The 27,914-nt window shown below is 44.2% G+C and overlaps 1 protein-coding gene across 1 annotated transcript; it reads right to left on the bottom strand.

The window, feature by feature from the left end:
* On the bottom strand, positions 1 to 27,914 carry RAB39A (RAB39A, member RAS oncogene family). Its single transcript, XM_059179640.1, has 2 exons — positions 27,544 to 27,914; positions 1 to 4,680 (listed from the first exon to the last, which is right to left on the bottom strand). Exons 1-2 carry the CDS (start codon positions 27,768 to 27,770, stop codon positions 4,254 to 4,256), a joined length of 654 nt encoding a protein of 217 aa, XP_059035623.1. The 5' UTR covers positions 27,771 to 27,914; the 3' UTR covers positions 1 to 4,253.

Below are 27,914 nucleotides of genomic sequence, written 5' to 3'. Positions count from 1 at the left end.
TCTTATTCTCATTCTTTTTATTCATTATTTAAAATCAAATAACAATAATAACACATTTTGAAAAAAATGTAGACCATGTCTTTCTTCCATTGGTTGTCATTCTAAAAAAAAAAAAAACTGGCAAGAGATGATTGTAGCCAAACATGTTTGTTTCTCTGTGGAATGTAGAAATTTAAACTATGTATATGGAATCCACATTTAATAGGATTAATTCAACATAATAATCATTGATTACTAGTCACTTTAGAGCACACCAATAAGACAATGTTTTAGGCACTATTTAAAAAAAGACAAACAAATTTTCCAGAGAGTAATCTTCAAAAGTTTTCTTTTCTCTTCATTTATTCTCTACCATCATCATGCGTAGTAAGTGAATCAGAGTCTGCAATGATTGTTACAGATTGTCACAGCTCAGCACTCATGTGTCTACTTCCATCGGTGATTAGGATTATGGAAATACCAAGTCATGTAGCAGTTCCTCCAAGTTCAGGAGAAAAGTGTTAGTTAAGATCAGGTGAGGATTGGTCGCTCAGGAAAGTGTGGTGAAAACACTGGGATTTAGAAAGATTTTGAAATAGAGATGGCTATTTATCAGCTGCGGAATTTCCAAGAGCAAGCTTCTTGTTGGGAATATATTCTATATTAACATTCAAGGGATCTAACTTTAAAAGCCTTTATAGTCTTTCTTCTTCTTCTCCCCTCCCCCCTTAAAGATTTACACGTTTCCTGTGCATTTCCAACTAAATCTCTCCAGGCAGTTACTGGGGAACAAATGAATTAGCTTCTGCAATGGGTCTTCAGGCTTTCAAATCCTTGTGACTCTGTCAGACCTAAGGAAATTATTCAAATACAGTGCACACTTTGAAGTCAGCGGAAGCTTTGTACGTGATGGAACCAAGGCAATATAAAATCAAAAGCACCCCTAAAAGGATTTTATTAATCCACAGATTGAGTTTCTGGATGCCGTAAAGTTGGATAAATAGATTGGCAGTTATCTTAACAATAATAAAGGCTACTTTGGTTGCCGCTAAAAAAAATCATGGAGGACTTGGAGGCTTTTGGAAACCTAGTGTAAACTCTCAAAGAAATCGTGATTGCTCCTCTTAGGTGTACAAAGGCCACATTTAGAAACATTTAGTTTACAAAATCATTTTGGCTTAAGCTTACCATTTAATGAACCATCCCATTTACTCAGGCACTGAAAGAGTTAATGCAACTCAAGACGAAAAGTGTCAGGGACCAGTGTATTATACGATCAGAGGGTTTTTCACTTCTTCTTTATCATGTTTATTCAAAATGTTTGGTAATTAGCTACATCATCCATTAGTTCTGAATTTTAAATTTAAATAGGTTTATATTTAAATTAAGTGAATTTTAAATTAAATAATTTCAAGTACATCTGATTCAAGTATATCTGACTTGTAAGACAGTCCAAATGTTTTGCCTGGAGCAACTATTTTTATCATTTTGGCGTCATTATCCATCTTTTCCATAATAATGTGTAAGAAAATAGGTCAGTTATTTTATATATCTATATCTATCTATATATATACGGAAAAAATATCTGGCTAAGGTTATACAGACATTTGGCAAGTTTGCATAAGAACTCCAACCTTTGGGGCGCCTGGGTGGCTTAGTGGGTTAAAGCCTCTGCCTTTGGCCCAGGTCATGATCCCAGGGTCCTGGAATCGAGCCCCGCATCAGGTTCTCTGCTCAGCAGGGAGCCTGCTTGCCTCTCTCTCTCTGCCTGCCTCTCTGCCTACTTGTGATCTCTGTCAAATAAATAAATACAATCTTAAAAAAAATAAATAAAAGAACTCCGATCTTTGTAGTTACTGTTCATTTTAGTACTGTTTGCACCACAAACAACTCTTCTATAAGTTCAGATTGTTATGGCCCAATTTTAGTATTTTGTAGATTCAGCTGGATCATATTTTCGCTTTGCTTTGCCACACACGCACACATGTGCACACACCCCTGACACAGCAGGGATACGGAAGGAACCCTGACCAGGCAGAGTTCTAGCTTGCTTCTGCTTTTGTGTGACCTTGGTTAAGTATCAATTTTGGGGGGCCCTGCATTTCCATTTGTTTCTTCGGACTCTGTGGTTCTATTCTAAATCTTGGAACACATTGTGCCCTCTAGGCTGATGATTAGTCTTACCCTAATGTTAGTCTTATAAAGGGCGTCCACTGAAAGTTAAGTCATATTTTATAGTTTAGCTTTACAAGTAGGCACAGGGGCCCTGTACTTTAAATTGTTGCTAGATACTCAGTTTCTGAGATTTACAACTGTCGCAGTGAAAATAGATGACTTCACGTTTGGGGGACAGCTCTTCTCATCTGATCAATTACAGTTTGAACTCCCTCGAGTGAAATTAATACAAGGATATCAAGAAAATGTTGACAATAGAACTCTTCACGATATTACAGTGATGTTATCATTTATATTCTTCTTTCCATAAGCACTACTAGAAATACTTCCACGAACCCAGAAAAGGTACAAGTATTTAAAATATAATTAAATACCTACTTCAAAGATGTACAAAATCCACATTCAAACACGACTTCTGATTGAATTAAGTCTCCTGGGATTTCCCTCCCTATCATTTCCACAGTGGAGGAGCGGTGTTTCAGAGCAAGAGGGTGGAGGGCATACACGAAACCAAGAGATGCCCCCCAGGTCCACGAAAGCATGCACCTTCTTCTGCTCCCTCCACAGAATGTGGGCACGAAAGGAAAGAACACGAGAAAACAAAATTCTCAACTGTTGTACATAAAATAATAGTATGCCCAGGAGCAGCTGATACCAGGCTCATCTTTGCAAAATGCTTTTTCTTTACGGAGCTATTCACACGATGCACTTGATTCTCAAAATAATCCCACGAAGCAAAACAAATGGGTTTATTAGCCTCATTTTACAGTGGAGAGCACTGACAGGCAGTGAGGTCAAGTGACTCACTCATGCCCAAGTACTGGTACAGAAACCGCAAGCTTAGGACCCAGGTTTTCTGGTTTTTCGTTAAATATGCTTTCCACCATATCACTTTGGTTTTCAAACAAATGGAGATACTATTTTAACAGTAAAACCATGATTTCAGAAAGGGGCTGTGCTTGGTGCCCCTCTGCGATGAGGGATGATTAAGAGAATGGAAATGTAGGTTATGAAATATGAGTTTGTGATCACAATGTGCCTGCAGGAGGAAAATTTAATCAATAAATTAAAAATTAGAAAACTCAGAAGTCCTTTTGCAGCCCTAACTCATTATTTTATCTTTAATTTTACTGAAATACAATTTGAATGCCAAATATATCAAACATCTAACCAATCTTCTTTGTCCAGAAATATTTCCTATAATTATCTTGTACCAGAAATAGGGAAATTCAGAAACTTATGTGGACAGCAAAGTGATCTCTAAAAACCTTCCATATTTACTTATATCAATAGTTTTGACAATAGTTCATGGTAAGTTGCATTTACTTTCTTTGAAAATGCCTGTACATAAATAAATTTGTTTTTCTTATCTAAACAAGGACAATATACTATAACATTAAAACATAAGCTGATGAACGGTCCTTCGTTTTTAATTTTTATAAATATTTGCAATAAAATATTCTGCTTGGATCCTTAGATATCTTTATAAAACATAAGATTATCAGGAGCAGTAAATAAGAGAACAAAAAGGAGTATAAAACTTATTTTGTTATGTTCAGGCAAATTAAGGGAAGGTAAACATTTCACAGAATGGTTAAAAACGCGGTACCTTATACAAGGAAGTGTTATTTTAGTCCCAGTTGAAGACACGTCTGAGATTGTTTACTTTGTAAGCCAACAGTGCACTCTGAAATCCACTTTACTATTCCATATCAACAAATTAACTCATGAGAATGCAAGGCCTGATACAATCTTTCCGGTCGGACTGTATACCCCCCAAAACCCATTTCTAATTGTCAAGAAAAATGAGTATTATGGATATACGTGGACATTAAAGTGAGCTATATGCTAATGAAGTAGGAATGGGAGTAACTCTGTAGATGCTCAAGTTTCAAGAAAAAGTTGTCTGCTTTGCCTGATAACTGAACAAAATACTCGGTCGTGTAGCAGGGAAGCATAGCGATCTGAATTAAATACCTTCCGAAGGAGGGTGGAGGCGGGCGGGAGTCTCTTTGTCGTGACTGTTCTGCCGTTAATGTTGGTGCTTATCCCGAGATGACCCCCAGTCTCTCCACCGCTGCTCTCTGGCTGATCTGAAGTCAGCAGAAGCACTCTTTTCTGGGCTTCACTGCCTCCTCGGAAGAATGCACAGTATTTGGAACAAAACCACTTTTAACCCCTTCCCAGCCATCCTGAATACAAATTTCCCCCCTTTTAATAAGCTCATAAATGTCTCTCGTCAAGATGGTGAAGGATTCCTCGACATTTGTGGCGTCTTTGGCAGAGGTTTCTATATACTTCATACCACAGTCTGCGGACAGGTTTTCGGCTTCTTCCCTCGTCACCTGACGTCGCGAAGCCAAGTCACACTTGTGCCCCACCAGCAGAAACACAATCCGAAACGGCTGCACGTGCATTTTTGCCTCCTCCAGCCAATCTTTCACGTGTTCGAAAGACCGTCGGTTGGTGATGTCAAACACCAAAAACCCACCAACTGAGTTGCGGTAGTAAGATCGTGTTATTGATCTGGAAAATAAGGAGAAAAACGGGTTGTCAAAGGACACGTTCTGCTTCTCCCCTTCCAATGTAGCACCGTAATAAAAGGTGAAGGTAGCTCATTGTGACTTAACCCGAACTTAGAAATCAAACAGGAAGTGTCTTAAGTGGACAAAAGTGCTCTGAAACTAACAGGCGAGCTGGTTTCATCCAAGGACAGAACATTGAAGTGTGGTTATTCTTAAATGGACAAAAGGACTTACATCGTATGTCATCTTGCACTTAAAATGATTCGTTTTTATGTTCAAGTATCTGGTAAGAGTCATTATTACATTACTGGGATTAAAAATAGGGATTTGGAAAGATTTGGTGAAGTTGCCCAATTGCAGTGAGGTCCAGCCTGTGGAGGCACCAGCTGGAGACCAGAGGAAAGAGGTTGGGCGTCCACTCTTCTCTTTGTCTCAGCCAGACCATGGCTGAAGAGCAGCTGTGTTTCTGTTTCTGGTCATGGCTCCCATCGGGAAGCGCCTTTCTAATGGGTTCCACTGGGTTTGGGAAATCCATTCTCCTTCCTGTCTCTTTTGGCCAGGCGGTGAATGGCTCTCGTCATTGCTAACTCTGAATGCCTCACCATCCTTTGCTGACGTCCTTCACCTTGTCCATACTTCCAAACATGGTCACTTCCCACTTCATTAAACTTTTAGCTAACCCTTCAAATGTGCTGTTTATTTCCTGATCGAACCATGAGGCAAGGTGGCAAGGCCATACTTTCTCTTCTATTTCTCGCCTTTACATGTTATTTTTTCCACCTAGAATGTCTTCTACCCTTTTCTGCCTAGATAACTCCTATTTCTCCTTCAGGCACAAGTTCAAAAATCATATATATGAGAAGCCTTCCCTGCTCCTGGGCTCTGTTCTTCACCTCTCTTAGGCAATCTTCTTCTAACTCCATTGAGCCTCTGGCATATTGCCATTATGACTCGATCCGTTTTCACTGTGTGCTGATCGGATTGGCTGGTTTGTCTCCCACTCAATTCAAGGCTCTTGAGGGTCATCTTTTCTCAAGTATCCAACAATCATACTACCTGGCAAATGACAGATGTCATTTAATATTTGTTATACTGGACTGATTAATCTTAACGGGGAGGAAAAGTGTTAAGTGTTGTGTGAAGCAAAGATGGTCCGTGTCTCAGTTTCTGAGCAGTCAACGATCTTGAACATTGAGATGATCCTTAATGAAGCTCATCTGATCCCCAAAGATCTCTGTGGGGGGGTCCGTAGGGCAACCAGTACTCTCTTCCATCTCCTCTGTACCTTCATTACCCTTACTGCTGAAATCACAGCTCAGTTCAGTGACCCAATACCCCAAACCTCATTTGTTGTGGGAGTGTGAAGAAAGTACTCCACTTCTTTTTTCTTTCCCTTTCGTTTGCTTCCCTGCTTCTCCTCAAGAATCCTCAGGATTCTTTTTTTATTTTTTATTTTTTAAGATTTTATCTATTTATTTGACACAGAGAGAGAGCATAAGCAGGGGGAGCTGCAGGTAGAGGCAGAGGGAGACGCAGGCTCCCCACCGAGCAAGGAGCCCAACTTGGGACTCGATCCCAGGAGCCCGGGATCATGACCTGAGCTGAAGGCAGATGCTCAACCGACTGAGCTGTCCAGGGGCCCCAGATTTTTAAAAATTTACTTTGGAGAGAGAGAGTGGGCAAGAGAGCAGGAAGAGGGGCAGAAGGAGTGGGAGAGAATCCCCAGAAGACTCCCCTGACGTGGGGCTCGATCTCATAACCCTGAGATCACGACCTCAACCGAAATCAAGAATGGGACGTTTAACTGACTGGGCCATCCAGGCGCCGCCTCTTCAGAATTCTTAGTAGAGAGATTCTCAAGGACGACTGCACTACACAGCCACTGACAATAAGAAAAATTCTCCCACCAACTTTGGCAGGCTTCAGATGTAGTTCATTTAAGTTGCTGAACTTAAAAAAAAATTGAAGGATAACTTGTTACTGTTTTGCTAGTTATCTTTATACGTGTGAATTTAGGCAGGCGTGCAGGGCCTTAAAAGAAACACAACTAAGGCTACGTTATTGGACCGAAAGCTTTAATTTACCCAACATCAAGTCTGCATTACTTTTATCCCCCCTGTTTAATCTACCACTAGTTTAATTTATAAAGACATACTTTTGTGGTTGAACACAAAACTACAAAAGCAGCTGAACTGTTTTTGTATTAGGCAGAGGCATGTCTTACACTGTGGGAAAGGCCATGTTTTCTAGCCCTTTGTATTTAATTTTGCAAACACATTGGGAATACAGCTGGCATGTTATTCTATAGCATGAAATTATGGCAAAATAGATACCATGTACAGTATAAACCAGCCCTTATTAATGATTAGTTGGAATAAATGGTCTCAATATGACATCTGTCATTTTTAAGATTTTCTTTTATTTATTTAATTATTTGACAGAGAGAGAGAGAGAGATCACAAGCAGGCAGAGAGGCAGGCAGAGAGAGAGCAGGAAGCAGGCTCCCCACCTAGCAGAGAGCCCAGTGTGGGGCTCGATCACAGACACCCCTGTCATTTTCTATGTAATAACTTGATCTTCAGCTTCTATGTGTGGGCATGGATATTAGGCTTAGAATTCGATCTGGTTAGGTTTCAGATTCAGATATGGTTGTCCTGGGGGGACAGGTCTCCCCTAAAACAACTGGGAAACCCTGCTGTCAGTTATTAAGGGGAAAAGCCAGGCCTATAGACTAAAAACCAGAACTTGAAAGGCAGGTCTTACAGAAGGAGATGCGGAGCAACTATCTTTCTTTGGACCTGCTCTCTTGGGTCACAGGAGGTCTCCAGAAGTTCTCACAGGTGTTATAGAAGCAGGGTACAGATCCTAGAAGAACTATGTAGGTTGGCCTCCCTACAAAGAATTGCAGAGTTGATGAGAGTAGCAGTTCTCTGTGGGCAACAACATCTTGCTGCGGGTTACTTTAACTATTTCCTTCTGGGCTTTGAAAGTCCCACTGAATGAATGGATGATATAAAGGGGAAAAAAATATTAGGGGAGGGGGGAAACAGAAGGAAGGAAAGAAGAGAAGGAAGGGAGAGAAAAAGGAATGGATTCCAATCTGGTCTCAGGTGTGTTACGAGAAAAATTAAGAGTTATGAGAGGGGCACCTGGGTGGCTCAGTGGGTTAAAGCCTCTGCCTTCGGCTCAGGTCATGATCTCAGGGTCCTGGGATGGAGCCCCGCCTTGGGCTCTCTGCTCAGCAGGGAGCCTGCTTCCTCCTCTCTCTCTGCCTGCCTCTCTGCCTACTTGTGATCTCTCTCTCTCTCTGTCAAATAAATAAATAAACTCTTGGAAAAAAAAAAAAGAGTTATGAGGTTACCCTCTGGCAAAACTGGGAAGGGGACACGGCGCCTGCTGAATCCAGCACAATGCTGGTCTAATGGGGAAGGTGACTCACGGGGGACAGCTTCAGGGATACAAGTACTCAGCAGATCCTTGTTCCTCCCAAGTGGAAGATCTGATCTTTTTTTTTAAAGATTTTATCTTTGGGGTGCCTGGGTGGCTCAGTCAGTTGAGTGTCTGCCTTCAGCTCAGGTCATGATCCCAGGTCCCGGGATCGAGCCCCAAGGCCGGCACCCCAGTTTGGTTTTGAGTATTCAAGAAACCGAGTGGGTCTTATACACCTGAAAGCTACATTATGAGTGACTGCTATCCCATATTCAAAGGCATGTCTCCTGGCAGAAAGTTTTCCCTCCTCCTTGCCTTTCCTGACACCTGCTGTGTGTAATTTCATTTCCGGATCACACAGCTTCCCTGCAGCCTGACTGAGTTGCTCTTCCTATAGGATCTGGAGGAGATGGATTCTGCTTCCCCAATGCCACTTCCAGATAATTCTCTCCCAGCCCGTGTCATAAAAACAAAAAACCCAAAAAACAAACCAGAACAAAACAAAACCAGAAAGAAAACCCCCCCAAACCCAAAACTTCTCTGCTCCTTTGAGGCATATGCTATCTGGCTCTGTCATCTGTTGTCATCAGCCGAGTGCGTGGTCATTCTCCATGTGCTGAAGACATCAGTGCTTTGCTTTGCTTTCCAACTCAATTCCTGTCATTCTACTCCAGTCGCTGGACGGGTTGTCTGCTGTCACCTCTGCTACTCGACTTCCTCTCCTCGTTTCAAAAGAACCACCCCCTCTATTCTTCCTTTTTCATCTACTTCCTTTTCATTATCAGAAATTCACTACATCCAGGGGCGCCTGGGTGGCTCAGTGGGTTAAGCCGCTGGCTTCGGCTCGGGTCATGATCTCAGGGTCCTGGGATCGAGTCCCACATCGGGCTCTCTGCTCAGCGGGGAGCCTGCTTCCTCCTCTCTCTCTCTGCCTGCCTCTCTGCCTACTTGTGATCTCTCTCTGTCAAATAAATAAATAAAATCTTAAAAAATAAAGAAATTCACTACATCCAAACCTGTGGATTTACAGCCTACTTTTGATCAAAAGCTCACACTCTGCAGCCCATGTTCAGTGGCAACTTTAAAACTGTATCCACATTTGTAATCTACTGAGTAACTCTGTTACTCTCTACCCATTACATTAATACCCTCCTATTTTTACCTCTTTCGTTGTTCTGTGAGACATCACTATCATTGGTCTCTTGGAAATACCTAAATTCCCAAGCTCCTCCCCCACGGCTACACTCATCGGGGAAAATTCATCTCTGGAGTAGTCCGGCATACGGCTGAATGCTTCTGGGAAAATCACTCAACCAGGCAGGCTGGTGTCCCCATGAATTAATTATAACCAATCCCAAGTAGACATTCAACACCGCCAAGGAACACCGCTGGCATCAGGAGAAACTCTTCTCCCCTTCTCTCACACTTAGACTTCTACTATAGGAAGGAACAGCATTTCCCTTTCAACCTTTCTCCCCACAAAAGAGAACCGGAGGAACATTTCGCTCCTCTTATTGGATACCTCCATTGCAGGAAATATGACGGTCGCTTGGTCCGTCTGTTTCTCAGGCTGGCAGGCAGAATGAACCGGGTTCAAGTTAGTATCTCTTGCACACCACCCTTCTCCACCTCCCTCCACTTTCTGAGTTCGGGATATTGGTTTTTTAATTGTGAAAGGTGAGCAGGGGCCACGTCCCCGAATATCCAGTGATTCTCAAGTGCCTGGCGCCCGTTCTTAGTGAGGAGGTAAGTGGTGGATCTGGTAAAGCCAGGAACACGGCCACTGGAGAAACAGGAGAAGCGGCAGAGAGAATGAGGATGTTTTAGGGAAAGAGATACCAGCAGTGCAAAAAGAAAAAAGAGAGAAAGGTGCCCAATATTGAGAGCCATTAGCAGAGTGTTCTATTCTCATACCAAGGTCGCTGAGATTCTATGAGCACGTCAGTGGCTAGAGAAGAGCGGATAAATTAAATATAGACAGATAGATCCACCCCAAGGATAAATCCCATGAAAATACAGCAGTCAGTAATTTCTGTGAAGTTTCTTGGGAGAGGGTGGTCCCTTAATCTGAGGAATGGTGTTAAAACCTCTCCAAAGATGACCTGTGCATCTTATGTCCGCTACCAAGAAGAAAAAAGCTTAATACTTGGTGGGTGGGCCTTTTTGGATCATGGGGGACACTTGTATAATATTTGAAGGTACTTCTCTGACCTATTAAGTCGGAGACCCAAAAGGCTATCAGCTTAATAGGGCAGAAAGCAAGAGAAGTCCCTTCGGCTGGCCCAAGGTACAATGCACGGAGCTTGGCTGCTTGGCCCATGGTCCATCAGATCTGATGGCACCTACCAGAAGTATGCACAGCCGACTGGGATGCTCTGTCAAGCCTGGGGAAGGTTCCGCCGGGCGATTACAGGAGTGGCATTTTGGAATAAAGTTCTGCTCTCTTTGTCAAGAGTCTTTATACTTTTGATGGGGCGCCTGGGTGGCTCAGTGGGTTGATGCCTCTGCCTTCAGCTCAGGTCATGATCTCAGGGTCCTGAGATCGAGCCCCACATCGGGCTCTCTGCTCAGCAGGGAGCCTGCTTCCCTCTCTCTCTCTCTCTGCCTGCCTCTCTGCTTCCTTGTGATTTGTCTGTCAAATAAATAAATAAATAAAATCTTTAAAAAAAAAAAAAGAGTCATTATACTTTTGAGAACTAGTTCTTGACTTACAACCTGGCTTGAACAGACACTAACTGCCTGGAACGCCAGGCGAGGGTGTAATCTGAGTGCTCCCCGGAGCTGGGTGTCCTGTTTCAGCAGGCTGGAACATGGTCACCAAGCAGAAGCCATGTATACAGGCAGGATGGGAGTCCTAGAGTAACAAGACTCACGTGCCCAGCACGCTGGCTTTTGCAGGACCCTCTCAACCTGTGGCCTTACCGGAATTTCCCTATAACTAAAAGGGGAGAACGCTCACGTCTGCCTTACAGATGCCTCTGTGCGGCGTGCTGGCCTCAGTCAGCCCCACTCAACAGCGGACTTGAAGTTTCGTGGAAAAGAAAGCCCCTCCCATTTGTGGCCGTCTTGTGGTACTTCTTCCAGAGAAGGAGATGGAAAGAGGTAGTTGAGGATCTACACCAATTCATAAGCAGAGGCTAAGGGTGTGGGGGTGGGCGCGAGGTATACTGACGGGCCTGGGGCCTGTGAATGCGGGTATTCTCTGCGAGTCCTCACTCCCACTCCCCTCTGGGGAGCATTCCTAATAACCGCTGAAACAAAATACCCTGTCATGTCATTATCAGTCCGTATTTTCACCCCAGTTTAGACTCAAAGTGATCAGGGCACAGAGATGGAGGCAGTGATGGGGCTCGACAAAGACTCTCTCTTGCCTAGACTGTCGCTGGTCAGAAGTCAATTTCTCAGCAGCTACTGACACTCTGGATTATGGTATGTTTCTCTGGCGCGATCATCATGGAGGGGACGCCGATGCGTCCCCACTGTAACAGACACGGAATGTGGACTCAAACCATGCCAGCACCCCCATCTGTGAACTTACAGGGCCCCTGACACATGGATGTGGCATCCCACACTGTGCTACAGACCAAAGATGTCACTTAGCAGAGGTAGAGACAGGGAAATGGGCAGATGCCGTGCGGTTCGTTGATCTTACCGTGTCACTGTCCTGCATCTGGCCCTGCAAAATTGGGGAACGGGTTAAGACTCAGTTACACCTACGTTCAGGAGGTAACAGCTTGGAAGATTCCAGCAGGATTCGGAATGTACGTGTTTTAAACGCACGAGGGACCGAGTACGAGGTGGTTTTCCTCATAAACAGAGGCTGTGGTTTGGGAGACAAAGGGTGGAAGTCGGATGATGAGGCCTTTCACAATTACACTTAATGAGTCACTACAATTTTTTGTTGCTTCTAATCCCCGTGACTCTGAACTCTGCTGACGTCAGGGTTTTAGTATCCCAGGGAGAAATGCTTTCACAAGAGAACGCTGGGATGCTTCTACGGAATTAGCTGAGACTGCTGGCTGGCCATTTGGGGCTTCTTACGGCAGTGAGCTGCCCGGTGACAGAGGACGATAGCAGGGTGAGGACCACCCTGGCCTCCTTTGGCTCTCATTGCCCAGAACTCCTGGGATCTTCTGATTCATTCCAAGCCTGGCCCTTTCAGCTTCCAGTCAAGTCTCTGTACCTCAGACATGCTTCCAGAAACTTCCATTTCGTGAAGATTTAGATTTCCTCAAGCCCCTTTTGGTGCTGGCAACCAAAGACCAGACAGAGTCCACATGTATTTTGCAAGAGAACAATGACCAAACAGAGTCACAAACATTTTATAACCTTCCACATCCACATGAGGCCAAAACTCATGCTTTTTTGAAATTAGTAAAAATATAAGAGGTCCATCTCTTGTTTTAAAGTGTAAGCACAATACTGTACATCACATCTCTAGAACCTTCTCATCTTGCATGACCGAAACTTCATACCCAGCGAATTGCAACTCACTTCCTTCTCCCTCTCCCCAGCCCGTGGGAACCACTCTTCTTTCTGGTTCCATGCACCTGATCACTGTAGATGCCTCACAGATGCAGAATCATGCCGTATTTGTCCTGTAACTGGTTATTTTCACTTAGCAGAACGTCCTCAAGATTCACCTATGTTGTCGCCTATGACAGAATTTCCTTTTTTTCAATGGCTGAATACGACTCAATTTTATGTCTATACCACATTTTCTTTCAACCATTCCTTTTTTTTTTTTTTTTTAAGATTTTATTTATCCATTTGAGAGACAGAGAGAGCAAGAGAGCACAAGCCAGGGGAATTGGACAGGGAGAAGCAGACTCCTCTTGGAGCACGGAGCCCGATGTGGGGCCTGAGCCCAGGACCCTGAGACCATGATCCGAGCCAAAGGCAGACGTTTAACTGACTGAGCCGGCCAGGTGCCCCTGCAAGGTTGATTCTTGCACTATTTTTGCTTCAGAAAAGAAAAATGGCCAACTATTTTATGTTAATTTTCCTCTTAATTTTCTTTTTCCTAAAACACTATGTAGACAAGGGATACTGATAGCACCAGGGGTTGCTGATGTTTACAACAAAGGACTTAATATAGGAGCGATGCACTCCAGGGTGAATGAAGAGCCTCGGGGAATCTGGAATTTTTTTGGCCCACATGATGTGTGAGACTGAGATTCTAAAAAATGTAAATATCTCAAATTAAACAGTTATCTAGTTTCCTGGAGGAAACGGAGAACAAGACGCTGCTGTCATATGAAGGACAAAAGTCTACAGGTCCTGGAAGGCACACGATTATTTCTACTATAATTACTTAATATAAAATTTTATTCAAGAGTGGCCAGATTATCTAAACCTTTTATGCTATTATTATGAATTTTGTTGGATGTGCACAGGCGTCTTAAAAAAGTGACAAGGTACAGAGCACTTGCTGACTGACTTAGGGAAAACAAACCAGGGTGGGGGGAGGGGGTGAGCCTGGCGGTGGGTATTAAGGAGCGCAGGGGCTGCGTGCAGCTCTGGGTGTGGTGCATAAACAATGAATCGTGGAATACTGAAAAAAATAAATAAAAAAGTAAAATAAACCAGATGTTCCATCCTGGAAATGCCCTTCTTGTGGCTTTGCCAGTTGTAAAGTTGGCATTTAGAGGAGAGACGGACTTGGATGCCAAAGGCTACTGCCAGTAAGCAGTCTACGAATGCCTTAGACTCGCGCGTGCCTTCTACCATGACATCACGTTCCCACTGCCCTTCTGGAAACGGTCACTGTGTTGACACTGTATTTACCTGTTTCACTTGGTAAAATCACTTGGCTTTGTGAGTCAGGCTCTTAGGACAGCCTTCAAGAGATGAAAACACAAGTTTCTCCTCTTCCTTTTATGATCACCGAGGCTACCAGCCCTTCTCTGCCCTGAGATTCTGAAATGTGGAGCTCACGACTTAGGAAATCCTTCTTTATACATGCAAACATTAAAACTCTTTTTCTTGGTGTACTCTCAGGGTCTCTGCATAAAAGATCAAGTCTGTGGTTGAAGAAGCTATCTGCATTACTGACAACACCTAACGAGCCACAGTCTCTCTCTGACTGTATGTAATTCCCACGACCACCTTCTGTTTTCCTTCTCTGAGAGATCCTCACTGGATGACAGTGAGGTCTTTGCATCTCCTACAACGCTCTATTCGCCTCTTACCTTCTAGTTTCCTCCACAGCACTTAACACCGACACCCTATGTAGTTTTCCAGCTTATGTGGTTAGAGACTGACTCCTCCACTAGCAGATGAGTTTCATGAAAGCAAGGATTGCTGTCGGTTTTTCTGGACTGCTGTCTCCCCAGTGTCTACCACAGAACTGGGCACGAGCAGTTCTAGCAGTATTTGTAAAGGAACACATCCACAGCTGAGTAAGTTCCTACTGTCAGACTGTGCCAAGGCAGCACGCAAATGCAGAGCAAACGGAACAGAGAAATACCAAAAAGCTTTTCTCCTTTTGCTATTTATACAGCAGGGATTTGCGAAACCAAAAGGAGAGAAATGGGCTGAATAACTGCATATACTTATAAGCATATAGGTAAAATCATCCACATTTTCTCAAGAACTGCTCTTTTACAGTTGGTAGGGATTCAACTTGTAGTTTCCAGTGGTTTCCGGAAAGTAGAACAAGTTATATGTGAAAATCGGAAGAGTTTATTTGGAAATGAATGGGAATGGTTTGTTTCTAGCTTCGCTAACTGTCCGCAAGGTGATAATGACGGGATGCTTATTTTCTACTCAGTGTGTTACCAGAAAACATATAAGACTTCAGCACGCACTTCCAATGCTTTCTGGCATTCTTCTGCCAAATAAAAATAAGACAATGACCATCTTCTCATGATTACTTTATGTTCCATATAACACCGAGCATTATGTAATCTAACACAACTAAAAAATAGTTTTTTGGGGCGCCTGGGTGGCTCAGTGGGTTAAGCCTCTGCCTTCGGCTCAGGTCATGATCTAAGGGTTCTGGGATCGAGCCCCACATGGAGCCCCGCGTCGGGCTTTCTGCTCAGCAGGGAGCCTGCTTCCCCACCCCCTCTGCCTGCCTCTCTGCCTACTTGTGACCTCTCCCTCTCTGTGTCAAATAAATAAATAAAATCTTAAAAAAAAAAAAAGAATAGTTTTTCTTGGGTTATAATTCCTCCACCATTTTTGTGACTTATGTCTGTTTCCACACAATCTTCTCTGCACTGCTCTGTCTCATGTGCTTTTGTGTAGCTCCCCACATCGCTCTCTGAAGTGATGGGGCTTTCATTTTCAAGGCATTTGAACAGATTCCGTTCATGTTCTTTTCCCTCTTTTTCTGAAAAAGATTTTACTTATTTATTTGAGATCGAGCAAGAGAGAGAGCTCACTCGCACGCGCGGATGGGGGTGGGCAGAAGAGTGAGGGAGACGGAGAGAAGCAGAGTCCCCCCGAGCACAGAGCCTGATGCGGGGCTCAGTCCCACAACTGAGATCACAACCTGAGCCGAAACCAAGAGTCAGTGGCTCCACCGACGGAGCCCCCCAGGTGCCCCTCCTTTTTCCTAAGCTCGTGTTTTCATCAAAGTGACATGCGCACTTACCACACATCCTTCCTTTCCCCCAACCCCCAACAGCCAGTATCATGACATCATAATTTTAGGCAGATCCTTCCTTGGCATTTGTGTTTTTCTGATCACAGGCATTCTTTTCATTGCCAAGCCCTGAAATAAACTGTGATTTCTTCTTCCCTGCACAACCTTTTCTAGGCTTATAATTATCCTGTGTGTTTGTGAAGATAGGCCAGGCTTGCTGTAGTAACAAGCCCCCCTCATATGAATGGGAAGAATGATAAAGAAGCTGGGCTGATTTTTTTTTTTTTTAAAGATTTTATTTATTTATTTGACAGAAAGCGAGAGCGCACACAAGCAGGGGGAGCAGCAGAGGGAGAGGGAGAAGCAGGCTCCCTGCTGAGCAGAGAGCCCGATGCAGGACTCGATCCCAGTCTGGGATCATGATCTGAGCCAAAGGCAGAAGTTTAACCGACTGAGCCACCCAGGGTCCCCTCTAATATTTCTTGCAGTCTTGCATTGACACCAAAAGCCCCATGGCCAGAAATTGAGGCTGGATCACTTAGTTGCAGGATCTCTCAAGTTGGTACCTTACGTTTCTTCTTTGGGGCTGGTCAGATCCTTCAGAACAGAAATGGTTTCACCAATGTTTGAAGGTGGGGGGTATTGGCTGATGGCAGCGTTCTGGAAGCTGAGCAGGGGAGAGGGGGGAGAACTAGACTGTATTAGCATCGGACAAGCACGCATTCACTAAACGCCCTTATTTTTAATAAGGCAGACTGACTTCAACTCTGCCTGGTTCTTCTAACTGAAGACTTAACTTTCCCAAGGATAAATTTCCAGTTTTTGCCAATGTGGGGGGAGAGGATGTTACCTGGTGTGTGGGATGGTGGTAGGGATGTGAGAACCCAAACTTTCTTAACCAGACAGGCAATCAATGATTCTTATTTTCACACTCTTACTTCCAGAAGTATCTGGAGTTTCAATGGAATATACCGGAATATACTGGGTTGGTTGTTAGCTTTTGTCCTTCCGTTGCTTAGAAGCCCGTTTTCTTGAATCTGCTAATTCACTGACCAGCCCTCCACCTGCTTTCCTGCTTCCAAAACTTTGGTGCTGTTGTCTCCTTACCTAACTCTCCTTGTCTGAGAGTTTATGGTTCCAAGACAAAGCTATCCTCATTTAGTGAGAGTTCAGGGAAAAAAGGCTAGAATGGATACAGGTGTTCAATTTGCCATCATTACCGGAAGCCACTTCTTTCTCTGCTGTAGTTGGTCCGTTTGTTACTTCCCCCTCTACTCACACATCCTTCACGTCCCAGCATCAAGGACCAGCCTCTTTGGGATCCATCCTTTGAAATGGGCCCTCGCCCGAGGTACGGAGGATGATGCCTCCCCTTGTTCTGCCGCTGGAACTGACTTTCATACTTATCAGCCCTTATTGCAAAAATTTGATTATTATCTTTCTAGCTACAACTCACGGACAAAGACAACTGTTCCCCAGGCTGTGCTCTTCCTGTCTTCCTTTCCTTTCCTTCCTTTCCCCGTTTTGGGAGAGACTGTGTTCCCCAGCTCTCTTGCAGTCCGCTATGGTCACGTCATGAAATCCAGATTAATGGGACAGGAGAAGTAGTGTGTGCAGTCTGCCATCCAACCCCTCGGAGAAGCCATTTGCAGTTGGCCTCCTCCCCCTCCTTCCAGCTCACTGGGAAACAGTGACAAGAATCCTGGAAGCTGGTCCTGAGGCAAAGCCACCCTGATCATCCACTTTATTACGGGAGGAGTAAAAAGCCCTGCAAAATTTAAGAAGCCAGATTCGGGCAGTCTCTTCGTTCCAGCAGCATAGTCCGTACCGTCGAGGGACAGCATGGACCTTGAAAGTGAGACTATAGGGCACCTGGGTGGCTCAGTGGGTTAAGCCACTGCCTTCGGCTCAGGTCATGATCTCGGGGTCCTGGGATCGAGTCCCGCATCGGGCTCTCTGCTCAGCGGGGAGCCTGCTTCCTCCTCTCTCTCTCTCTCTCTGCCTACTTGTGATCTCTCTCTGTCAAATAAATAAATAAAATCTTTAGAAAAAAAAAAAAAAAAAAGAAAGTGAGACTATAGCTTACTGATTTTTAGAAAAAATTCTATTTATTCATTTGAGAGAGAGAGCGAGAATCTCAAGCTGACTCCTCCTGGGCGCAGAGCCCTATGCGGGGCTTGATCCCATGACCCAAGATCTTGACCTAAGCTGTAACCAAGAGTGGGATGCTTAACTGACGGAGCCACCCAGACACCCCCTCCTCCTACTTATGTTTCTATTTGTTATTAGATCTAGTACTGGACAAACAGTTAAGCTGACTCAGTGCCTGGATTTCCACAAGGAAATCATCCTGGTTGATTTTATTTCTCTAGGACAAAAGGACTGGAAAGCTACTCTGTGGCACTTATGAAATCAGAGGTCACCTGGGCCAGCATTTGCTGGTAGCTAGCTCTGGGCGGGACCCGAAGCCTCTCCTTGTCTAACGAGGGGGGACATATCATACAGGCTTGTCCACAGCAGCGACTGGGCTTGTTCCTGCCGCTGAGTGCAGCAGTGCAGCCAGGGAGCACTGCATGGGGGCGGGGGAAGGGTCCGTGCAGCCACAGCTGTCTGCTGCCAGTGATCAGTACTGCTGCTGTGTGCAAAGCTACTTCTCCCCTGTTTTCTGAACACAGCAGTAAAATTACGGTTCGGGTGGAGCCGGTAACTAACGCGGGTATAGAGAAGATGGGGGTCGGGGGGAGGTGGCTGTGTGCCCACAAAGTTCTTCTCAGGACAGAAACTTCACAGCGTGCAGCAAAAGTCTTTTCCATCACGACAGGAGGCCTGGTGCAGCAGAAAGAGCTCGGAACACACAGTTAAGAGAACAGGGTCCTTGAGCAAACCACCCAGGAGCTATAACCTCTGGGGCAAGTTAAAGCTGTTCTGGACATTAACTGTATTATTAACAACTGAGTCTGCTATTAGCAGATCCCCTGTCTGTTCTCTCCCGGTCCTGTGGTTACAGTTATTTATGGGTAAAATGGCCAGTATGCTGACCACAGTGTGGCTGACCCCTACAGCACTTTTTTTTTTTTTTAAAGATTTTATTTATTTATTTGAGAGAGAGAGAGAACATGACCAGGGGGAGCAGAGGGAGAACCAGACTCCCTGCTGAATGTGGAGCCTGATGTGGGGCTCGATCCCACAACTCTGAGATAATGACCTGAACTGGAGTCAGGTGAATAACCAGCTGAGCCCCTAGGGGCCCCTCTGTGCCTTCTTTCACGTGTCTGTCCCCCAGCTCCCTTCCTCACTAATTTTCTTTGCTGCCAATGGTTGTCTGCTATGTAGCAAACAGCATCTTCTCTCTCACTTGTAATTCCTCTTTCCACAGTCTATCCATCTATTCTAGCAAATCGGTCTTCAGTTTCACCTCCTATCTGCATCACTGACATTCGCTTTCCCACAGCCTTCCTACGGTAGCTCTTTCGTACCTAAACAATCTGAAATTAAGAAGTTTCATCCATTTGCTCCTTTACCTTTCTTCCAGTTTCTCTAGTGATTACCACTGGGAGGTTCTGTGTTTAAAACAAATGCCGAAGGTCCCATGTGATCTGAGTGAAAGTGTGACAAAGGGCTAGAAGTCAGGAAGATCACCTCTTATTTTTGACTGAGGGGACACAAACCAAGGGATTCTGAAGGGATACTGGATTTTTCCTAAAACATCAAGAGTTTTAAAGGGGAAATCGGATGACATCATACACAGGAGCAGCAGCAAAAAGGGACATGGAGAATCACATGAAAAAAGAAACTGGGAGAGATTCTCAATATATTCCTAAAATTTAAGGAATTGCTCATACTTTTTTTTTTCTTTTTTTGAAGTGTAGTCTCCTGAAGTGCTCCAGCTACCTGCTGACCTACCAGTTCCTAAACTGTTCCGCGTAGAGGCGCCTGGGTGCTCAGTCGATTAAGTGTCTGCCTTCAGCTCAGGCCATAAGTTCGGGGTCCTGGGATTGAGTCCCACCTCGGGCTCCCTGCTCAGTGGGGAGCCTGATTCTCCCTCTGCCCACCACCCACCCCTCCTGGTGCTTGCTTTTTCCCTTTCCCTCTGACAAACAAATAAAAATCTTAAAATAAAATAAAATAAAATAAAACGCCCTGTGTAAAAGGACTCTGGGTTAGGGAAACACCACATCTACCTTGGGGATTCCCAATATATATTACTATATCCGTAGATTAGAAACTGAGGAATCCTGCAACCGCCCAACATTTCCCATATTATTTGATCAAGGAAGCCTCTTCTCAAATTACACCTATTAACATCACTCTGCAAAATGCTACATTGAAGGAAAACAAAAGGCAATATCTAGTATTTAAGAAATTATAATCTTTTCTTCATCACGCCCGTAAGTTCTTAATATCACCTAACTCCTGTCTGGAGTATGCTTTCTCAATCGTTTCTCAGGGAGGGTGCAGTTTGGGTCCCACACCATTCTCTTGTATTTCTGATGCAGGAATCTGTTATTAAGGTTGTCCCTAAGCCTTGCGTGAGGCTGTAGGCCAGTAAGTCCTACGAAAAGGAAATATACTTACAAAGACTTAAAAATCAGAAGGAAAACCACTTTTAACATTCTTAGTACAGCAAGATAATTTAAAAAGAAACCATACCCAATCATATAAAAATTAGAAAAAAAATATTAATAAAGTTCCTGGCTGGCCACGTTGAAAGGGTGTGCAGCTCTTGATCTCAGGGGCCATGAGTTCAAGCCCCACATTGGGTGTGGAGATAACTAAAAAATAAATAAATGAATTAAAAAAAAAAAACAGGCATAGAGAAAGATCACATTTTGCCAAGAAAAGTCACTGGTGACCTTCTGAGCATGGCTCTGCCAAGACATTTCGCACATGACTTCCAACTCACTCACCACAAAATAACATGGAAGCAAGCCTAAGAGGAGTCTCAGCTCCCTTGCTGGTATAGCCACTCTGGAAAACAACATGGAGGTTCCTCAAGAAGTTGAAAATAGAGCTACCCTAGGACCCAGCAATCCCACTACTGGGTATTTACCGCAAAGATGCAAATGTAGTGATCCGAAGAGGCACGTGCACCAAAATGTTATTAGCAGCAATGTCCACAATATCCAAGTTATGGAAAGAACCTAGATGTCCATCAACACATGAATGGATAAAGAAGATGTGGTGTATATATACAATGGAATACTAAGCAGCCATCAAAAAACCCAAAAAGCTTGCCATTTGCAATGATGTGGATGGAACTAGAGGGTATTATGCTAAGTGAAATAAGCCTATCAGAGAAAGACAATCATTCAATCTCACTGATAGGTGGTATTTAAGAAACAAGGCAAAGGATCCTAGGGTAAGGAAGGAAAAAATGAAACACGAGGAAACCAGAGAGGGAGACAAACCTTAAGAGAGTCTTGGTCTCTGGAAACAAACTGAGAGTTGCTGGAGTGGAGGGAGGTGGGAGGAATGGGGTAGCGGGGTGAAGGTCATTGGGGAGGGTATGTGCTATGGTGAGTGCTGTGAATTGTGTAAGACTGATGAATCCCAGACCTGTACCCCTGAAACAAATAATACATTACATGTTAATAAAAAATAATAATAAAATAAAATATTTAAAAAAAAGAAGTCTCTGCCCCTTCACCTCAGTATTTTGTTGGCACTGAGTTATTTTGATGGCTTCTTTATATCCTTGCTATTGATACCAGCTGGTGGTCTTAAAGACTTGCCGCCAGTAAAGCAGTTTGGACTTAGCAAGTTGTTCCTAAATCGCTACCATAGGAAGAAAAACAGAAAAACTTTACTACATTTTAGAATGTTCAAGAGAACACTGTTAAGATTTTAAGCCAAACTAAAATAATATGTGAGCTAGCCATCAATGTTTGCTTACTCACTCTTATATACACAATGGCTGTATTTCGAAACTCTTTTGCAGCTTAAACTAGAAATACACTTATAAATTTAGAACATACTTTGAACTTTGCTTCATGTTTTTCTGGGACTCTTGAAGGTTAGACCAGTATTTTATTACATAGTAATAGTACATTTATTACGTTCCTTTCAGAAAACAGTGATTTTTACCCTAATGAGATGTTTTGTGATAAGCCAGGTAGAGTGTGTGGGGTAGAAATTTTCATTTACTTTTATTTTTAGGTTTTTTTTTTTTTTTTAAGATGTATTTATTTGAGAGTGGGAGTGAGCATAAGTGCCAGGCTGGGCAAAGGGAGGGGGAGGGGCGGAAGGAGGGGGAGGGGCAGAGGGAGAGGGAGAAGCCGGATCCCTGCTAAGCAGAGAGCCCTGTGCAGGGCCCCATCCCAGGATCCCCAGGATCCTGACGTGAGCCATCCAGGCACCCCTACAGCACAAATAATTTAAACCAAGACATTATTTTATCTGATGACTCAACACAAATAGAGCATTGCTTTTACTGTTTCTAAAGACTTGGGCCGACAGGAGACTGTGCTGACTGTGGCACTTAATTGCGGACAACTTCCGCTCTGTGGCACATGCTGTTATGAACCCATGGATCCAGGACTGGAAAATCTTGTTCTCTTGAAGACTACGAACTGCAATCAAGAGGGAAGGAATCAAAACCAAAACGAAGCAATTTAGTTTGAGCATTCAAAACGTTCTCTTAAGGGGCGCCTGGGTGGCTCAGTGGGTTAAGCCTCTGCCTTCTGCTCAGGTCACGATCTCAGGGTCCTGGGATCGGACCCTGCATCGGGCTCTCTGCTCAGCGGGGAGCCTGCTCCACCCCCACCCCCACCCCCGCCTGCCCCTCTACCTACTTGTGATCTCTGTCGAATAAATTAATAAAATCTTAAAAAAAAATTAAAAAACAAAGAACGTAAGTTAAGCCACTTTAATTTTTTTAAATCTTTTTACAATTTAAATTCAAGAATTAACATATCATGTATTATTGGTTTCAGAGGCAAATTAAGCCACATTTAAACATTATTCACATGCGTATTTTAAGGAGAGGGAGGCAGCAGAGACATAAGGGAGCCAGCGGGACAGAGAAAATGAAATGCGAGCAAGAGACACTCTGCGGTGAGAAGGAAGGAGAAAGAGGGTGGGAGGAAGGGGGAGAGGGACAGACAGGAGAGGGTAGCAGGAAAATAAGCCGCTGAAGGAGAGGTAGGACGCGACAGGAAGAGAAAGATCCAGAGAAGAGGCGCTATAGAAAAAGAGACGATAAAGCACATGGAGGGCGGGGCGAGGCTCAGAACGTTCCTGCAGATGCTGGGGGCCAGTGGAGGGCAGGGCTATCCCTCAGCAGCACTGGCTACTTAACGCCCTTTGCTAGTAAAGGAACAACAGAAGGTCCGCCATCGCTCTACACCTCAGAAGTTCAGGGGTTCTGCTCCAAGGATGTGACCACAGGAGCTCATCCGTGGAGCCTCTCTGGGGTTACACTCCTTCCAGCATGAGTAAATTTTTATATTTTAAAAAATAAAATTTGAGACATGATGGTTTAATCAAAGTTAAACGGGCTTCTTTACTGCATGACTTCTGGGAGCCTTTGATATCAGTTTCTAAGAGAGTGATACATGGAGTTCAGGGATTCCCAAATTTACCTGGGCACAGAATTCCTTGTTAAAAAAGAATCACAAGGGATAACGGTTCGGCAGGACACACTCTGAGAAGCATTCTACCAAGAATATCCTATTCTCTTTATAGCTAGCTTTTTTTTTTTTTTTTTAAGATTTTATTTATTTATTTGACAGAGATCACAAGTAGGCAGAGAGGCAGGCAGAGAGAGGAGGAAGCAGGCTCCCTGCTGAGCAGAGAGCCTAATGCGGGGCTTGATCCCAGGACTCTGGGATCATGACCTGAGCTAAAGGCAGAGGCTTTAACCCACTGAGCCATGCAGGCGCCCCTATAGCTAGCTTTATAATCACTCGCTGTAACCATAACACCCCAAAGATCAGACAACAAGAAATAAAAAGCAAAATCTGGATTGAAGCTGTGAAATCTCCTATCCCTACAAGGCAACGTAGCTATTTCTTTATCTCATTTTATCTTCATATTGCTTTAAGCGCTTTCCATGGGAAGTTCAACATTTTTATCCTTATAGTTGATGCTTTCCACACTTCTAGCACCTTCTAATATTTATCTTTATTAAAACTGTGTTTTAGGATAGTCTTGCCTCCTTTCCTGCTAAACTTTGTCCACTGTGATGATTAAAATTTGAAAGTGGGGTTTGCTAGTTTCCCTGCAAAATTCACAATGCCAGACCCACCTTCCCTTCTTCAAGGGCACATACATGGTGGCTCAGCCTAACTGTGGTCTTGGAACTAACTTCTTCTCAGCGAACTTAGAGCTGAAGTGATCGGTCCCACAGCGGTCTCACTTGCTTAAGAGGAACATTGCTGGGACACCTGGGTGGCTGGCCTACTCGCTGGAGCGTGCAACTCTTGACCTTGGGGCTGTGAATTCAAGCCCCATATTAGGCATGGAGCCTACTTTAAAAAAAAAAAAAAGGAACATTGTTTGATTTAACGTTTTGGCTTTTTTCTCCTGTCCCTCATGCCGGAACACAGTGTTCACAAAGAAGATAATATCTTAGGGCTGGCAGAAAATTCAAAAGAATGGTACATGAATGATGGCTCAGAGCAGAGTCCCTCCACCAACACAGACCAGTTACCTTGAGACTTTTACACCTGAGAAATACATTTTCATCTTTAACGAAGGGACTGTAATTTTGACTCTCCTTAATACAGGAATTTGACATTTATTGTCATTAACACAGTGTCAATAAGAATATTACAATTTATGGCACACTCACATATATTATTTTTGTAAGCCCATTTTTGCTTTGATCTTTTGTTCGTTCTTATTTTTTGCAAGTAATTATGTCTTCTAGCATGTGTTAATCTAAACATTGAAAATTAAGGCTTTATGTGTTGATTATATCTCAAGCTAGGGGGAAGAAAACTAAGGCTAAGTATGGCAATAAATATCAGCTCATTATTTTGTTCTGTTTTCTTAACGCTTTCAAGCTACACCCTGAGTTATCTAAAGAAGATTCCTTTTTGGGGTGCCTGAGTGGCTCAGTGGGTTAAAGCCTCTGCTTTTGGCTCAGGTTATGGTCTTGGGGTCCTGGGATCGAGCCCTGCATCAGGCTCTCTGCTTAGCAGGGAGCCTGAGGAATTCCCCATCTCTCTCTGCCTGCCTCTCTGCCTACTTGTGATCTCTCTAATAAATAAACAAAATCTTAAAAAAAAAAAGATTCCTTTTTTGCGAATTTGTAGCCAATCAATAATAAACCTTCAAATATAAAATTTCCCATGAATTCCTAATGATATGATATGGCTAATATCTTCATGAACTCTAGTACCTTGCTATGAAATAAAATGTGTAGGATATTTACTATTCAAAATGTTATCTGTGTTCTTAGATAAAGATACAGAATGATTTAACAATGGTTGTTTTATATGGTGAAATATTCTGCTTAACAGAAAATCAAGTATTTGGAGGTAGCTACTGAAATACGTATGTATTTATGAATATATCTTTGGTAAAAAGCCAGACAAAACAAAGCATGACTCATTGTCAGTAAACATTCCCTAAATGTCCTTGTATTGTTATGGGAGAGGTACTCTGGTTTTAATAATGTATATACAACGAATTACTATTTACATGTGCTCAAAGACATTAAAAACAATGATCTATTTAGCAGAAAGGACTTTAAACTCTAACAAATTAATTATCCTTAACTATCTTGTCAATAAGTTGAGGGGCAACTTTTAAGGAAATGATTAAATACAATAAGATTTTACTACTTATGATTCTTGTAGTTGCAACTCACTAGTTTTTAGGAGTTTAAGGCATAAAGAATATGTTTTTATTATATTCATTTCAGAGCGTAAAGCAAGAGCTATTAGTAAACGCTTTTTTTTGGGACCACAAAATATCTAAAGTTTCATCTCTGACGGAGATGCCAAGGACAGGAATTTGCAATCAGTCTTAAAAGTAAAACTGGAAGGTGCCTCGGTAGCTCAGTGGGTTAAGCCTCTGCCTTCAGCTTGGGTCTTGACCTCAGGGTCCTGGGATACAGTCCCCCATGGGACTCCCTGCTCGGTGGGGAGTCTGCTTTTCCCTCTCCGACTCCCTCTGCTTGTGTTCCCCCTCCCGTTTTCTGCCAAATAAATAAATAAAAATCTTAAAAACAAATGGTAAAACTGGAAGGAATCTTAAGAGATCATAATGACACCATTTTATAGATGAGGAATCAGATGTCTGAAACCTTATTTTAACTAAAAAAAGGATTCCCAATCTCATCTAGTCAATTTTTAATATGGCTGAATAAATTGTTTTAATGTTTTTAAAAAAAAAAAGAAAAGATTCCCCAAAGGGTAAAACAAAATTCTTCATGGAACTCTAATTAAACAGGAAGCTTTAATATCTCTCTGCAAGGCTGGTGTTATCATCTTTCCACTTCATACATAGGAGAAAACTAAGGTCTGAGCGAGCTAAGCATTTGGTTCCCTTATCATCTGTCTGAATCAGCGTGTAGCTGGGAATGGAAGCCAGAACTTTAAAAGTTGGTACATCCTCTATCACAGAAGAGGCCGATCTCCTTGGAAAGGGACCAGCTGGGGCTGGTGAGGGGAAGCCACATTTGGGAAGTTCCCTCATGGATTCCTGCGTTTCACAAGCTGAGTACTTGCTAAAGATTGCAAAATGCTTGCTTAAGTGAGTTACAGGTGACAGTGCAATCTTAAAAAAAAAACAAAAACAAAAACAAAAAAGTCACAATCCAAAACATTACAGTGTATCAAATTTCCTACCTTTCTCTAAAAAAAAAGAGTGTCCTCAACTCCTAGAACTTAAAAATATGCTTTATTAGGCGGTTCAGCCTTAAATATCCAGGAAATGCGAACAAATCACATTTAATTTTTATTTGCGTAACCTGAGTTGTCTTTGCAAAATCGTTCCTTCAGGGTCTCGGTGAACATTGGAATGAGACTCTTCATTTGGAGCCCTCTTTCTCTATTCAGATCGCATTTTCTGACGTATTAGCACCCTGGAACGTTAGGCACCCCTTATCAATCCCCTACAGGAAAAGTTCGTGACAAAATCTCAGTGTGTCTCTCTCTTCTCCACTAAACCACCAACGATGACCAACTTCTAAAGACAACTGAGCCCTAACTAAACAAAACAAGGACCCCCCCCTCACCCCCCTACCACCACCACGCTGTGCCTGTGTCCCTGACGTTCCATCCAGCTGCCACCTAAGACACATTCCCACGGGTCACATGGCCCAGCATTTCTGATGACCGCATTCGGTGCCGCGAGGTGTTCCAACCATTACCGCATCCTCCTCCCTCTCTGTACCGTGCCCAGGGAGCTCGGGCAGGCTGGGCGGGAGCGGCGCTCGCCGTCGAGCCGGAGGGACAGATCACCGACGTGGGAACCCCACTTTTGCAGTCCTCCCGGGGCCGCACAGAGCGGGGTGCAGAAAGGGCGCTCGGAAGCGAGGGGCCGGGTCAGGGTGTGCGCAGCGAGGGCGCCCGCCGAGTTTGGGGAGCAGGCGGCAGGGGAAGGGGTGCCGAAGACTTGGGGGTCCCAACATCCGCAGGGGCAGAGAGCGCGGGGCAAGAGGGGGTCCGCGACTGGGGACCCCCCCCCCCGGTTCGGGCGGGAAAGGAAGGGCGCAGGAAATGGGCGCTAAAGAAAGAAGTGAGAAATTGCGGAGGAGGAAGTCGTCCCTGGAAGAGGAGGGGCAAAGGGGAAGCGAGGATGGAGTGTTTGCACTTTCGAGAGGGAAGGGCCAGAGCCTCCTCCGAGCCGGGCGGGGGCGGTCCCCGGGGTGCCCCGGGGTCGCCGCGGCCCTACCTGAAGCGCTCCTGCCCCGCCGTGTCCCACAGCTGCAGCTTGATCCGCTTGCCGGGCTCGATCTCCAGCAGGCGGGAGAAGAAGTCCACGCCGACCGTGGGGTCGCAGGCGGGGGAGCGCAGCCCGGGGAAGCGGCCCTGCGTGAAGCGGTGCAGGAGGCACGACTTGCCCACCGTGGAGTCCCCGATCACGATGAGGCGGAACTGGTAGATCCAGATGGTCTCCATCGCTCACGTGCCCCCGCGGGGTCGGGGGCCGCCCCACCCTCCCGGCCGCCACGGGGCAAGTTTGGCGGCGGGAACTGTCCCTTCAGCACCGCCCGGGCGTCCGCCCGCCGGCTTCCAGCATATTCCTGCGACTGCGGCCGCCGC

The sequence above is a fragment of the Mustela lutreola genome, chromosome 1 (genome assembly GCF_030435805.1).
Source record: "Mustela lutreola isolate mMusLut2 chromosome 1, mMusLut2.pri, whole genome shotgun sequence".
Classification (NCBI taxonomy): Eukaryota; Metazoa; Chordata; class Mammalia; order Carnivora; family Mustelidae; genus Mustela; species Mustela lutreola.
The sequence above is the reverse complement of the archived record's forward strand: the minus strand, read 5'-3'. Positions and strand labels throughout refer to the sequence as shown.